The sequence below is a fragment of the Gadus macrocephalus genome, chromosome 6 (assembly GCF_031168955.1).
Source record: "Gadus macrocephalus chromosome 6, ASM3116895v1".
Lineage (NCBI taxonomy): Eukaryota > Metazoa > Chordata > Actinopteri > Gadiformes > Gadidae > Gadus > Gadus macrocephalus.
The window spans coordinates 24,655,640-24,671,501 of record NC_082387.1 but is presented as its reverse complement, the minus strand read 5'-3'; the positions used below and the strand labels follow the sequence as shown (position 1 = coordinate 24,671,501).

General features: G+C 48.0%; 1 protein-coding gene across 1 annotated transcript; it reads right to left on the bottom strand.

Annotated features, from left to right (window-relative positions):
* Positions 1-7,966: 7,966 nt before the first annotated feature.
* On the bottom strand, positions 7,967-11,719 carry LOC132458886 (free fatty acid receptor 2-like). The gene is made up of 2 exons (XM_060053257.1): positions 8,530-11,719; positions 7,967-8,040 (listed from the first exon to the last, which is right to left on the bottom strand). Exon 1 carries the CDS (start codon positions 10,969-10,971, stop codon positions 9,859-9,861), a length of 1,113 nt encoding a protein of 370 aa, XP_059909240.1. The 5' UTR covers positions 10,972-11,719; the 3' UTR covers positions 7,967-8,040; positions 8,530-9,858.
* Between the last annotated feature and the right edge of the window lie 4,143 nt (positions 11,720-15,862).

Genomic DNA, 15,862 nt, shown 5'->3' with positions numbered 1-15,862 from the left:
AGGGTTCCCAGAAGCGATTGATCGGGGTGTCTATAGCTGAGTGGGGAGGAGCGATCCATCATGGCTGATACACCACTCCTCTGATTGTCAATCGATCGCTACAGCCTTCCCAGGGGCTCCAGACGCTAGTGGTTCCGCCTGGACAGTAAACTGTGTGTTCTCTGACACACAAGCAGGAATAATTATTACCCCACCACTCCACGGTGTCGCTCATCTCCGCTCACACTGTTGTACTTACTCCCCAAACAAACGATTTATTGGCCACACTCAAGGCCGCCTTAATGCACGGGCTTGCCTGGGCTGAAGCCCCAGGGCCTACGCCGATCGGGGGGCCTATCATGAGCTGCAGTAAAAAAAAAAAAAAAATTTTTTTTATACTGGCCCATGATAGGCCCCCCGATGGCGAAGCCCCAAGACAATGTGATTTTTTGTTTGGGGCTTACAAAGATCAGAGGCCTATCATCAGCCAAGAAAAAAGAGGGCCAGTGGCCCCTTGACACCACTGCCACAGTCGTCTCCCCCCCCCCTCCGTCAGGATTTCTCGTCCAACCCCCCAAAATGTCGGAAAAAAGTTACACATCTTTATTGTAAGAACCTCTCAGCCCCAGGGCCCAATGGCAGGTTAAGGCAGGTCTGGCCACACTGTGTGGCATCCTAAACACCGTTTAATGAAATGATCGAGACGATCGTGGGATGATTTTAGGTATTCACAGAGTATCTATTGATAGCTATTGTTATTGTAAGGATTCTTATTCTTATTATTCTAGATTGATAATGCCTATAGTTAAGCCCCTGATGGCACTTTTTGTCAACCACATTTCGTATTCCCGGTAAGGAAGTCTTCGAAACGTTTGAAACCATATTGGATAATAGGGGGTGGTATTATTCGCATTCAAATTCAAAGAATACTCCCCGATGGAGGAGGATTCATAATGAACAGAGACCCATCATGTCCTTGACTAGATTTCTTTGTAGGCCTACAGTGAGAGTTTTGGGAAAACCTCCAAAATCTTCTTCTAAATGACCACAGGTAAATGACACACCATTTGTTACACATGCTCTTACATTTAAACTAAAGCGGGTTTCAAACCAAACACTTTTTAGTTAGAAAGGTACTAATTTATTTTTTTGACTACTTTTTGTAAATATATATATATATATATATATATATATATATATATATATATATAATTATTTTTTTCTTAATTACTTTTTGGTTATTCCTTTTTCAGGATCACTTCTTTTATATAACTTTTATTGGGCTAACTTATTATCTTTATTATTACTTTTTGTATATATACATTTCTCTGTTACATTCTTTGATAAAAAAAAAAGAACACCCTCATTATGTGTTTTTCTTAGATCTTTTGAATTATCTAACTCTAAATAGCTTCCACTGAATCTCTGTAGTGTAAAAAAAAAAAAAGGATGTTTATAAACTAAAACTAGTAAAAATGCTTTTAGTATAAAAGGAATAGATTGCTTTTCGGATACATTTTTTTGCTACTTTATTTTATCCTTATTTTGGATCACCATTTTAACTTAAAGGGACGAGACAGAAAACCACCAGACAAAACATTTGGTTTATAATTGGGTAATATAGGAAGAACAGTGCGTTTTCACTGTACCTCCAGAGTTGTTCCTTCTAGCTCAACTGGTTGTGCAAAGCATTAACACTGCCTAGGTCAGGTGTTTGGTCATTGCTATCTTCAGGAAAGAACATCAACCAAATTTCATGGATTACATTTAAACTAAAGTAAGTTTCAAACTGATTAATTTCTAGGGTAAATCTTTTGTAAAACAAAAAGAAAAACATTTTACAATACATTTTAGGATTACTATTTTTGGATCCATTTTTATTTTATTTATTCTATTTTTATTTTTTATAATTTTTCGAATAAAAAGATAACACCCTCATTAGGTGTTTTCCTTTAAGATGTGTACCATTAAGCTGCCAAGATCAGTCGCACTGTGTTTATGACAAAAATAAAACATCAACCAGATGTTTTGTGTTAAAAAAGTTGGTTTAAACCTACACTTCTACCTCAGCTGGTATCAAATAAACAATATGGTGATCGACTAGGTCATTGGTTTGGTTACCATGGTCTAAAGAACGATAAGGAAAATACTAACCAAACCTCATACATAGCATTCAAAATATGCTAAGTTTAAAACCAAACAATGATTTTAGTTCGAGGGAACCGAATACGTTTTATATTACTTTTTATGGCGGACTTTTCTTATTTTTCTTATACATTTTTAGGTAATGTATGGGGATCACTTTTTGGATAATTTTTTGTGAATACTTTTTTTTTTTTTAAATCATTTTTGGAACAAAAAGATAACACCCTCATTAGGTGTTTTCCTTTCCTCATTAGATGAGATATCCTCTCAAGCTCAACTGTGTACCATTAACGCTGCCAAGGTCAGTCTTGGGTTCCTACTGTATTTAGGACACAAACAAGCATCAACCAGATTTTCTGTGTTAAAAAAATAGGTTTAAACCAAACACTTGTAACCTTTGTCCTTTCTAGCTCAGCTGGTATCAAATTAACCATATGGTCATTGACTAGGTCAATGGTTTGGTTACCATGGTCTAAAGAACAATAAGGAACATACTAACCAAATCTCATGCATAGAACTTAAAACTATACTTCCAAACCAAACAATGATTTAAGCTTGAGGGAACAGATTACGTTTTGGATTACTTTTTTGGCAGACTTTTCTTTTTTTAAACTTTTTAGATAATATATGGGGATCACTTTTTGGATACATTTTTGTGTATACCTTTTTAGGATTACTTTTTAAATTTCTTGATCGAATAATTTTTTGTTTTGTTATATTCTTCATATTTGCTCAGTGATCCCGTCTAGCTCAAAATTTCTCTGTACAGTGAATGCTCTGGGAAATCTTCAGAAATCTTCTTCTAAATAACCACAGATGCAAATGACACTCAATCGTGGACACTTTTCCTATGAACTTTCCTGATTCATAAAATGGAAGAGAGTTCTGATTAAACAACAATATGACAAACATTATTATATGAATCACAAATTTGCTTAAGAAGATGCAAGAAATACCTCGAAACTTATCTTGAACATAGAGAACAACTCCTTTAAAAACTGTAGCAAGTTATGAGTCAATAGCTCGATCGAGCTATCGACACTCAGTTATGCCAAAATCGAAATACGTGAATCAGCAAACATTATTACATGAATCAAAAGTATGCTTAAGAAGATGCCAGAAATACCTGGAAACTTATCTTGAACATAGAGAACATCTAATTTAACAAGTGAAGCAAGTTTTGTGTCGATAGCTCAATCGATGACGTAGCAGTGTCAATTACAAAAAGTGTTCAGTTAAGTGGTAGGAACCACTTTGCCTGCAGGAGGCGCAAAATCTCACATAAACATGTGCTGTAAAACCGTGACCTGGATTCACACCATATCCCTGGGGAATACTTATCTCATTGCCCTCGACTGATGTGTCTCCGCGCATTGCGGAAAAGAGCAGTCATAGCAGTAAAGATTGCTAGCTGTTCTAATCTTTCTTTATTTCTCATCGTTGATGGGAAATCAGATGGAAGTGTTAAAGACTGTAAACCTTTAGTGTGGTTGTGTGTTTGTGTTTGTGTGTCTATGTCTGTGTCAGTGTGTGTGTCAGTGTGTGTGTGTGTATGTCTGTGTCAGTGTGTGTGTGTATGTCTGTGTGTGTGTGTGTGTGTGTGTGTGTGTGTGTGTGTGTGTGTGTGTGTGTGTGTGTGTGTGTGTGTGTGTGTGTGTGTGTGTGTGTGTGTGCGTGCGTGCGAGCAACTTCTTTGGCTCCCTCATGAGGACTGCAGACAGGAAAGGGAAAATGACAAGGGTTAAATCTGTGACCAACAGATAAGGAAATAAACTAATGAGAAGGAGATGGTGATGAAAAAAGAACTCCTTCTCTCGTCGTGACTTAAACGCCACCAGACGACGACCATCTCTGTCAGACAGTGTGAAGATAATAATTGGCATAATTGTAGATAGCCTAGCTAGCCCTTTTGACAGACAGACAGACAGACAGACAGACAGACAGACAGACAGACAGACAGACAGACAGACAGACAGACAGACAGACGGCTTAAATGTCACACCGCCCTAATTATTGCTTGCTTGGGCGTGCACTGCATTGTGTTTACTGTGTGTGTGTGTGTGTGTGTGTGTGTGTGTGTGTGTGTGTGTGTGTGTGTGTGTGTGTGTGTGTGTGTGTGTGTGTGTGTGTGTGTGTGTGTGTGTGTGTGCACGTGTGTGTGCGTGCGAGTCTCTCACGGGGCTGGCACGCCGCCGCGGTAGTGAATACCAGTACACTTTGCCACGAGCTCTGCCAACAGCGCTTCAATAGATAAATAAACGGATTGGATAGATGGATAAGATAGAGATGTGTGGACTCTGTGTGTCACTCCTGCGACAACGACATCCATACAACAACATGATCGTGTGTTCTGTTGACCAGAGGGCGCTCGCTCCGTCCGGGAACGAGCGCGCCGCAAATCAACGAAGGCTCACTTCCCCCCAGCCTGCCAGTGGTTTGATCGGCACTCGGGGTTCGCCTGATCCCACCAGACGACGACGACGGCGGCGACGGCGGCGGAGGAGGAGGCGTCCCCCTCCGCGCACATGCTCGCTGCCCGGTCATTACGCTCCGAACACAAGCCCACGCCTGTCCACCCCCCCCCCCCCCCCCCCCCCCCCCGTCACTCAACCGCCCCGTAACCATCGGTTGTGTCTTAGGCAACTGACAGGAAACACTGCAGGGACCGGGCGTCCTGCCACGCTCCCAGCAGGTAGAGAGAGAGGGGGGTAGGGAGGGGGGGAGGGGCAGGGGGAGAAGGGGAGGGGAGAAGGAGAGGAGGGGAGGGGGGGAGAAGGAGAGGAGGGGAGGGGGATGAGTGGAGGAGAAGAGGAAGGGAGGACAGAAGGAGAGGGGGAGGAAGAGAGGGGGGACGATTGGAGGAGAGGGGGGGAGGAGAGGAGTGGAGGAGGAGAGGGGGGGAGGAGGAGAGAAGGAGAGGAGGGGAGAAGGGGGGGAGAAGGAGAGGGAGGAGGAGAGGGAGGAGGTGGAGGAGAGGGGGGAAGGAGGAGAGAAGGAGAGGAGGGGAGAAGGAGAGGGAGGAGGAGAGGGAGGAGGTGGAGGAGAGGAGGGTGTTATGGCTGTGAGAGGTGAAGCTGGGGTGACGGCGTACGGAAGGCGGCTGTCAGCTACAGGACCGCCCAACTCCAAACACACTGAGATACAACCGACCGGATGAGCAGTAGAGCAGAGCCTGACGCTGATCCTCTCGGCCTGTCTGTCCCTCTCTCTGTCTGTCTGTCTGTCTGTCTGCCTGCCTGCCTGCCTCCCTGTCTGTCTGTCTGTCTGTCTGTCCCTCTCTCTCTCTGTCTGTCTGTCTGTCTGTCTGTCCATCTGTCCACCTGTCTGCCTCCCTGTCTGCCTCCCTGTCCGTCTGTCCGCCTGTCTGCCTGTCTGTCTGTCTGTCTGTCCGTCTGCCTGCCTCCCTGTCTGTCTGTCTGTCCCTCTCTCTGTCTGTCTGTCCATCTGTCCGCCTGTCTGCCTCCCTGCCTCCCTGTCTGTCTGTCTGTCTGTCTGTCTGTCTGCCTCCCTGTCCATCTGTCTGTCTGTCTGTCTGTTTGTTTCAGGTACTAAATTATTGTAATAGTCTCACATTCACCCATGTAGGCAAATACATTCACATCCTTTGAAAAATACAGATGAACTAATTACTATAAAGTATGAAATATTTCATTGTACAAAAAGTTGTTTCATTCATTTCTCGTAATTGAATCAAAACCCGATAAAGAGCCGCTGTACCCGATCAGGCAGCAGGTCGAGAAACCCTGACGACAGCATCCAGCTAGGAGAGCACCAAGCGAGGGATTGGCTGACTGCTAACGACTCGTGTTCGGAGCCCAGGATTGGCTGAGGATGCTCAGGATTTGCTGTGCAATAACGACTTGTGTTCGGGGTACAGAGTGATAACGACTCGTGTTTGGAGTGCATGATTGGCTCGAGTGTTACCCGCTCATGCTCGGAGCACAGAATTGTCTGAGGGAGCTCACCGACGCACCGCCGCACCGACGGTAATCCCTGTTGGATTCTGGGTATTATATCCGTTCTGGACCACGACCAACTGCGGCGTCAGAACCTTCGGTTGTTCTCTTGGGCCGAGGACTTCTTCTTGGGCCGAGGACTTCTTCCCCCCCCCCCCTCCCTCATCTGTATTCCCCACTCCTCTGCAATCCACCCATACCGAGCAGGTCGGGCCCCCCCCCCCCTTCCCTTAGCCATGTGAATTCGCCTTCGACTTCATCTTTCTGCCCGAGTGGCCTCGTGACAGATCTAGAAATAATCCCACGCAGCGTTGCGATCGATCGCTCCTCGGGAAGAGAAACTCTGCGGGGAAAACACCAAGAGAAATATTATGTGCAGGCTCTTCATGCGGAAGAGCAAGCTTCCTCTGCCTGGCCCGCGCTCCCTCAACTCCACCCCACCTCCGTCACCCCCCCCCCCCCCCCCCCCCCCCCGTTCTACCTACATGACCACGAGCCGCCTCCATCATCCCCTCCCCACCCCCCTACATCAGCGCCACCCCTCCGTCTTCACCCCCACCCTACCCTACCCACACCCCCCCCCCCCCCCCCGAGCTAGCCACATGACCCCCACCCTACCCACATGACCCACTTCCCTCCCCTACCCTCACACCCCCCCCCCCCCCCCCCCACCCCGGCTACGTCACACCCACCCTGCCGATATCGCCCTCACCCCCAGGGGGGGGTTAGGGAGGTGGGGTGTGGGGGGGGGGGTGGTGAGGTAGTGAGGTGTAGATTAGAGGAAGGTGCAGCAGCACCTCCACTCACTGCTGAACGCGATCCCCTGGACCCTCGGAGGCCAAAGCCGTCAGAGGGCTGGACAGGTGAAGACCCGAGACCCTGGATACAGGACCCGGACCGCCGGGTCAACGAGAACACGGACCTCCTCCAGACCTCCAGTCATCGACCCAAACAAACACACACACACAGGGGCCGTTTCCTCAATTGATGAATAATCTTAGCGGCAGGTCAAACGTCAGCACGCCATCTTAGCCCGCATGGCGACTCCTCATGACCTGAACCAATGTTCCTCCGAACGTGTTTGGATGCTTAGAAACACACACACACACACACACACAAACACACACACGCACATATAATCAAAAGCACATATACACACATTCACATTCACACACACACACAAACATATCATACACAAAAAAAACAATTCTATTCCCTCCAACCCACACAGGAAAACAAACACACGCAAGCCGTTTAATCACGCCTCCACTTGTCTCGACTGGCCCTGGTTATTAACAGTAAACATTGACCTATCACAACCTTCCAGGAAGTACAAGGTTAAATATGATGGAAAACAAAGAGCGTTTGTGTATGTGTGTGGGTGTGTGGGTGTGTGGGCGCATATCTTACAAAACACACACACACACACACACACACACACACACACACACACACAATAAGGAATTAGATTTGTAAAAGAGGTGGAAGAATAAAAAGCCTTTCAGTACCTGAGATCGTTGGGAGTGAATTCCTTTACAAATATCGGCTCATGAATTCCTTTTCCGGCTTTTGATCGTGTTGTTTGTTGTCAATAGTGTGGGTTGACACAAGACTTTCAAAGTCAGTGAAAGAACCATTGTCTGCTTTCTTTATCCGTTGTTTGTTCAATTCCAGTGCCATACAATAGAATTAACAATCCATCCAGGGTTTATAAAGCAACCCTCCCTCAAGCACCGTGTGCCCATCATTCGTCCTACGTGAGCTGTAGGTTTGGACTTTGTAATCTAGAACTATCCTAATGTAAATCAGCATTACAGAGATATATCTCTTAAACCAGGATTAATACAAGTTGAATTACTCTATTGAAACAAATTTCTACCGCAAAACGGGCGTTTATCTTTTATTTGAAGTGAGCAGGTAGGGGTAAAGGCATCTTGCTCTATGATGACCACAGGCAAGTCTATGGGGTTCAAACTAGAGCTGTCAAGCGATTAAAATATTTAATCGTGATTAATTGCATTAATGTCATAGTTAACTCACGATTAATCGCGATTAACCGCGATTAATCGCAAATTCTTTTTATATGCTAAATATCCCTTGATTTTTTTGTCCCATAATTCTTCTCATTTTAATTATCTTATCAACATGGTGAAGTGCATCGGCTTGTCTTGTGCAAATGATTTTTTATTGATAACATTGGCATATACTGATCAAAACAGGACGATACAAAAAAAGAGCCTATAGTGCAATTAAACGACTGCTTTGAACAAATGTAATTTGAACATAGCAGTCAGGCTACTGCTTCTTTGTTTTGAGCCAAAGAAAAAAAAAAATATATATATTATTTATTTTTTTTTTTAATAAAATATTTGCGTTAATCGCGCGATAATTTTTTTAACGCCGTTAAAATTGGTTTGCGTTAACGCCGTTAATAACGCGTTTAACTGACAGCTCTAGTTCAAACACATAGATACATAGACACACATACAAACTAGTGCCATGATGTCTTCATTTTGATGATAGAAAATAGAATAGAATAGAATCTCCATTCCCCCCCAGGGGACTTTATCCTTCACATCAAAAAGGTGAAAAATGTAAAACAGCAGTTCAGTCATAAGAGATACAACAAATGTCCCATACAAACCCCTAGTACACAGGCAGACTGAACACCCCATACTTAACAATATCCACGTAGAAGAGAAGTCCGTCCTCTCTCTTGTTTTATTTTGTTTTACCGACTCACATTCATAGCTCAGAAGATATGGATGCTTAACAACATTCAACGCTGTAAGGTGTATGTAAAAGTGGATGTAGGTAGATTAAGGTATATAAAAGGTTTGTCTATGTGCACAAAGTTGTTATATTTTTCTGTGCTAACGGATGAGATTAGAAATGGCTCTAGCTGCGTGGAGACTCTGTTGGTTGGCCCCTTGACTCGACTTTTTAACACTCTTTTGTTAGGATAAATGTAGTCTGTTGAAAAGCCCATTCAGAGATGTCCTTAAGCAAGACAGTCTACGAGTGAATGGCTCTACGCACGTTTTCCGCTCCAGATAAAAGTCAGATAGCACCTGGAGAAATCCAATTTGAAGAACTCTTGTTTTGACGCGTCGATTTCCATTTCCTGTCTCTAATCTTGGCAGGAAGTTACCCAGCAGATTATCGGGCAAACATGTAGACCTGTAAACACACAATGCGCCTCAATACATGTGTGATACCTTCTCTGTGACGTGCATTTCAACAAACAGGAGGAAAAAAGTAACTTGTCTTTTCCCAACCCTTCAGATAGCATCATGACAGCACTAAGATAGTGCCAGATAGCTTCAGATAGCGGCAGACAGCATCAAGGTAGCATCGGATAGCTTTAGATACCATCAGATCCCATCAGATGATAGCTTCATCTAGCACTGCGATAGCACTGCGATAGCACTGAGATAGCGTCAAAATAGCATCAAGATAGCATCCCGATAGCACTGAGCTAGCGTTAGATAGGGTCAGATAGCATCAAGATAGCATCAAGATAGCATCCCCGATAGCACTGAGCTAGCGTTAGATAGGGTCAGATAGCATCAAGATAGCATCCCGATAGCACTGAGCTAGAATTAAATAGGGTCAAATAGCATCAAGATAGCATCCCGATAGCACTGAGCTAGAATTAAATAGGGTAAAATAGCATCAAGATAGCATCCCGATAGCACTGAGCTAGGGTCAGATAGGGTCAAAGAGCATAACGGCTGATAAAATGGTGCTAGCGGCCAACCCGCACCCTAAGCTAACGTCAGATAGCGCTCATCGCCTCCCGTCTCTGGCCGTTCTCCGGCGAGGGCGGCTTCACGCGGCTCCGGGGACACAGGCTGGCGGAGCCCGCCCAGCACCCGGCCAGCCTCCTCCGGGCGCCCTGCGCCACGCCGCCCACCACGCTCCGCAGCGCCGCCGACGACAGGTAGAAGATGAGCGGGTCCAGGCAGGCGTTGAAGGTGCTGAAGAGCAGCGCCTTGTCGCGCCAGTCGGGGCTCCGCCACGTGACGAAGCCCACCAGGTGGGACACGTTGTAGGGCACGAAGCACACGGCGAACACGAGCAGCGTGCCCAGGGCCATGCCGATGGCGCGCAGCTTCCGGCGGCGGCCGATGTGCTTCAGCCGCGACAGGATGCGGATGAAGTTGATGTAGCAGAAGCTGCAGATGAGGAACGGGACGCAGAAGAGCACCAGGCCCAGCTCCAGCCTCACCGGCAGCAGGACGGCCAGCTGGGCCGGCGTGAAGTTCTCGTAGCACACCGACTCCCCGCGGGGGTCCCCCGAGCGGCTCGAGGGGGACCCCCGCAGCATCTCCGCCGCCCAGCTGCCGCTGCCGCTTTCGCTGCCGCTGCCGCTTTCGCTGCCGCTGCCTGCATCATTGGGGTTGCCGCCGTCGGCGCCGTTGCCGGGCGAGCTTCTCTCGTTGCCAATGAAGGGCATGATGAAGACGATGCTGAGCTGGGCGATGGAGAAGACCCAGAAGAAGAGGCTGGCCAGCACGGCGTACAGGGGCCGGCGGCGCAGCGTGTGCTGGATGGGGAAGGCCACGCCCAGGTAGCGTTCCACGCTGACGGCCGTCAGGAAGAAGGTGCTGTTGTAGATGGTGGTGTAGAAGATGAAGCCCGAGAGCGGGCAGAGGGCGTAGGGCATGTCCCACAGCATGTTGTTCATCGCCTCCTGCATCTTGAAGGGCAGGAAGAGCAGGAAGAGCAGGTCCGAGACGGTGAGGTTGAGCAGGAGGATGTCGACGGGCGTGGCCTTCTTGCGCACCTTGCCGCAGAAGGTGTAGAGGGCGAGCGCGTTGGCCGGGAAGCCCGTCACGAAGGTGATGACGTAGACCGAGAGGCACAGCCCCGTGTGGCAGTCCTGCATGGCTGCGCTGGCGATTTGGCGGCGGCGTGGGGCGTCGTGGGCGCTTGGGGTGGGGGGAGCGTCGCATTACATCACAGCTGTCATCCCCCCCCCACCCCGCCCGGGGAGCGATGGGGGACGGTGGAGCGCGGCGGCGTCCACGCGTCACACAGCCAGCTCCTCGCGCCGGGTCAACAGCGTGGAACAAACGGAGACAGACAGCGCCGGGGTCCCCCGCGTCACTGCTGATGAGGCGGCGGCGGCGGCGGCGGCGGCGGCTCGCTAGCTGCCCCCGGTACGTCGGCTCGGCTGACGGGAGAGAACAGAGGGATTAGAGCGGGGAGGGGGGAGGGGCCAGAGTATACGGCTCTTCGCTTCCGCAGCAGCGCCGCGTGTCCAGACGAGTCATTTGCGAGCAGCTCTGCCGCTGTGTCGAGCCGAACACAAACTTTGGTCTGGATGTGGGAGTCAGGACTCGGAGGGGGGTGTCAGAAGATGTTCAGAGCCGCCTCTATCAAAGAGGGAGGCTGCCAGGGCCGGCGGGGTCTGTACAAACACCGGCGGCGCTCATTACTTCCTCGCTGCCATAAATACGGAACAATAAGGCCTTATCACAAATGGCCGGCTATCTCCTTTTTACCCACAGCGAACAGGTTGTGGAAATAATGAGCTCCGTAAATGAAAGGACGACTCACACTCAAACAGCTGTTATTGACTTCTGCCTTTTCTATTCCTCACCCCCCCCCCCCCCATCAGTCTTATAATACGAATGAATAATTTAGATTACTCCTACAGTATTAAATATCTATTTTTCACTGATGTGAAAACGTTCAGGAGGATAAAACAGTTACACCACAAGGGGCTTTGATATAAGTTCATTCAGCACGCACTAAATGGGTATACGTGTGACGTAAAGAGGTGAACATTAAGACAAATATTAATTATAAGACAAAGAGCCCTTCTTCAACCACTATAGGAAGAGTTGATGCAAACCGGACACACATGCTTTCTACACCTGCATGCAAAACACACATGCATTCACCAACTCTTCTCACTATAAATAACTCAAACACTTCGTACATACATCCCATGATTCCCCTTAAAACACACACACCTTGCCCCTCTCTAATTATAAGAACGTGCTCGAGAAAAGTTGCGACGAACATATTTCAGATGAATTACCTTGATTTCAGATGAATTACCTTGTGGCTCGGTGAGAAGTAACACATGCTGCGAGGCGCTCGCTCCACCCTTCTCTCTCGCTCTTCTCTCCGTCTGTCTGCAAGGCCGCTGTCTGCACCACTCCCGTGTGCAACACCCCTGTGTGCAACACCCTGCAACTCGGCTTCCGTCTGCTTGCTCGCTTAAGCGGTGCTAATTCAAATGTCCAGTCCAGATAACGGACGCCATCGTGAGGGGGGTGTCGCCGTCACCGTTTATCTCCCGCCGCCCGTCAGAACCGAAGTTTCCGTGGTAACGAGCAGGCGGTCGCCTCCCGGGCTGGCCCGGAGGTCTCCGGCGGGTACGTCGGTGCAGGTGGGTGGGATGTGGTGGACTTTATTCAACCATCTGGTCGCTGCTGGGTGGTTCTCGGGTCAGAGATGTACGCTGCAGGCTGTACTACCTACCCGCGGTATGATAGACTGTATGCTGCCGCCCTATGTGTATGTGTGCGTGTGTGTGTGTGCGTGTGTGTGGGGTCAGGAGGAGGCCGTGGTGCAACAAGACAAACACGGCTGTGCTGTTTGCTGGCCATCATGTGGACCCTTTATGATCTGCGTTACGTCCGTCCCCCTTGCGCCCATACGGGGTGTGCCCAGCGTCTGTCTATTCTATACCGTCCGCCCAGAGTCAATTTCCTGCCCGGGAAATGACCGGTGTGTGTGTGTGTGTGTGTGTGTGTGTGTGTGTGTGTGTGTGTGTGTGTGTGTGTGTGTGTGTGTGTGTGTGTGTGTGTGTGTGTGTGTGTGTGTGTGTCACGATTGTGTGGGCACAGAGGTCTTTTGAAATATGGAGTGAACTATGCAAATGAGGTCGAGGAGGACTGATTGCAGGAGACTCTCTGTGTTCCGTCAAAACACGATCCTGATCACACTGCGTGAGGTAAGGCCACTCGGGGACTTAAAGGAAGTTTAGACACGCCGTCCCTTTGATGTTTGAAGAGCCGGTTCCTATCCCTCTCCTTTCTTTCTTCGCCTCACCCAAAGGTTTTAACAATGAGCGTTAAGTAAATAAATATATATATATATATATCAATATATAATGAATCACAGCTCGGAGGAGGCGCGGCGGCGGCGAACAGAAACTCAATTAGAGAGCGTTCAAATATTTATAAGGAGCAGGACTCCGGGACTGAACTAACTAATTTACACTTCTCAAAACCACATTTCTGGTTAAATATTAAATAAGTGTGTTTTATCAGAAGATTTACCTCAATTTATTTTACAGGGGTTCTAGTGGAGTGATGACTAAAACAAAACATCGACATCTCAAAAGGCGGAGATGACAGGTGAATTTCTATGTTTGGTACATTCACAAATGATTCGATGTAGGGAGTGAATACAGATACAGGTCACTGAGGTGCAGGCAGGGGTTGGACAGTGAATACACACTGACAGGTCACTGAGGTGCAGGTAGGGGTTGGACAGTGAATACACACCGACAGGTCATTGAGGAGCAGGTAGGGGTTGGACAGTGAATACACACCGACAGGTCACTGAGGTGCAGGTAGGGGTTGGACAGTGAATACACACCGACAGGTCATTGAGGAGCAGGTAGGGGTTGGACAGTGAATACACACCGACAGGTCATTGAGGTGCAGGTAGGGGTTGGACAGTGAATACACACCGACAGGTCATTGAGGTGCAGGTAGGAGTTAGGCATTGACTAAAGAGATAGGAAATTAAGGAGCATACGAAAGGGTTAGACATTGAATACAGAGACACTAACTTAAAGGAAACTAGAAGTTGCCATCTAAGGCAGAGGTGTTTGTGGTTGACAAACTCTTCCGTACTTCACACATCGCCTGACAATTTGACCGCGAATAGAATAGTGTTCATTTCTATGAAAGAGGAAGGACATTTGATTTCCCCGAGACAGAAGGTGGGGGCTCCAGAATGAGCGAGGGAGTCGGACGGAGATGGAGAGAGAAAGAGAGATAGAGTGGAGCAGCATGTATTCAATTTGATCCTCGCCATTTTGGGGTAATTGAAATCATTTTACTGTGAAAATGTAATCACTGCACTTATTCCGTTGGAATTCTCAAATTTAAAAGTCAGGATTCAAAATGTCGGGACCGAGAAGTTAACCGAACTGACACGTTCAAATTTGTTTGTCGAATGGGAAATTAAATCAGAGTCATTTGGCTCTCTCACCACTGCTCAGCTGTGGCGGACCACATTCTAAATCAGATAGTATCCATCATTCAAAATCAGATAATATCCATCATTTTATTCACCCGCGCTAACGGGAACAAGACAATAACTCAGGCTGATCGTTTTGTCGTGTTCCAACCTGCTCTCGTCAGAACTCAGGAGGCAGTGTGGTCTGTATTCTACCGCTGGTATCGACCGTGAAACGCACTCGGAGATCTGGGATGGGTGAATCCCAAACACGGCGCAGCGTTTGTCAGAATATCGTCCAACACGGTTACAATCCCGCCGTGACACCTCCGTCCACGGAACCACACGCCGTTTGTTTACAGAGCCCAGAAAGAGAACCAGGCTCCTCAGCCCATCAGTGGCGATGTTGATCGCATTTGATCCTACCGTTGATGTGTGCATGCACCTAATGTCCTCCGAACCCCTGGCAGAACCGGAGGAGGATCATCGCAGAAGGGGGACACCTCCCTGGAGGGAGCCCTCTTCTGTGATCCTGTCTCTGTGCATCTTCTGGGGGAGTTCTTCCTTTAAGTTCTTGAGAGGGTTTAGGGTTACTAGGGGACGTCGTAGAGCACAGGGGCCTGAGAAGCCCCTTTGAGAGACGCCAACTATGATTAAGGGCTCAAGCGTACAAATAAGAGACAACATAATTTAAAGGATGGAGAGATGAAAGGCTCTCTTTTTACCCCAGACGGCCTCGCCTAAGAGTAGATAGCACTCTGCAGTCACGGGAGACGGTAACGTTCGCTCGCGTTCACTTTCGACGGACGCGATGCCACATGGAAGACAGGATCGTTTTTTTTTTGTTTGTTTTTTTAATCTTTTTTGTTGGGTTGTTGTCCCAGGTCAAAAGGTCAGCGGGCAATGGGTCCAGATCGACCAATAGGGTGAGAAAGAAGTGATGTCATCCCTTGTAAGTCGGGCCAATCCGACCCGAGGGGATTGAGGCCAAATCACACGTTTGAAGAATGGACCCCGTCAGCGGTCGTATCGAGTGCCATTCCCACCGGCGCCTGAGAGCTAAAGATCAGGGGAGTGTTTTGAGTTTACTTTTACCAAGAGACGGGAAAACATGGCAAATGTTTTCTGGAGTTAACTGGGTTACCATGAGACACTGGTGTCCTGACTCCACCCTGGCCCCGATACGAGCCAATCAGAGGAACAACAACAGTGCAGTGACCTCCGCTAACGACCTCTGCGTAGAAACTCTATCGTCAAACTAATCGATCGACCTTTAGGTACAACCTCTGCGAATAAACAAATGGCCTTTACGTACGACCTCTGCGAATAAACAAATGGTACCCCTATCCACGTACGACCTCTAACCACCAGCTCCTCTGCCGCCCGCAGCTTCAAAGCCGAAAAACGTCTACCAGCGAGAGAGAGAGAGAGAGAGAGCGAGAGAGACTACTGTTATATCGAGTGATTGACAAGAAAAGCCCAATGTTGTTGTGCTCCGGGATCAGAGACGAGAGCTGACTGGAGGAACACCACTAAGAGGAGACACACTCTCAGCATCTTCTGTGCCTCCC

Coding starts and splice junctions, on each gene's coding strand:
- LOC132458886 (XM_060053257.1), bottom strand. CDS start 10,971: ATGCAGGACTGCCACACGGGGCTGTGCCTCTCGGTCTACGTCATCACC.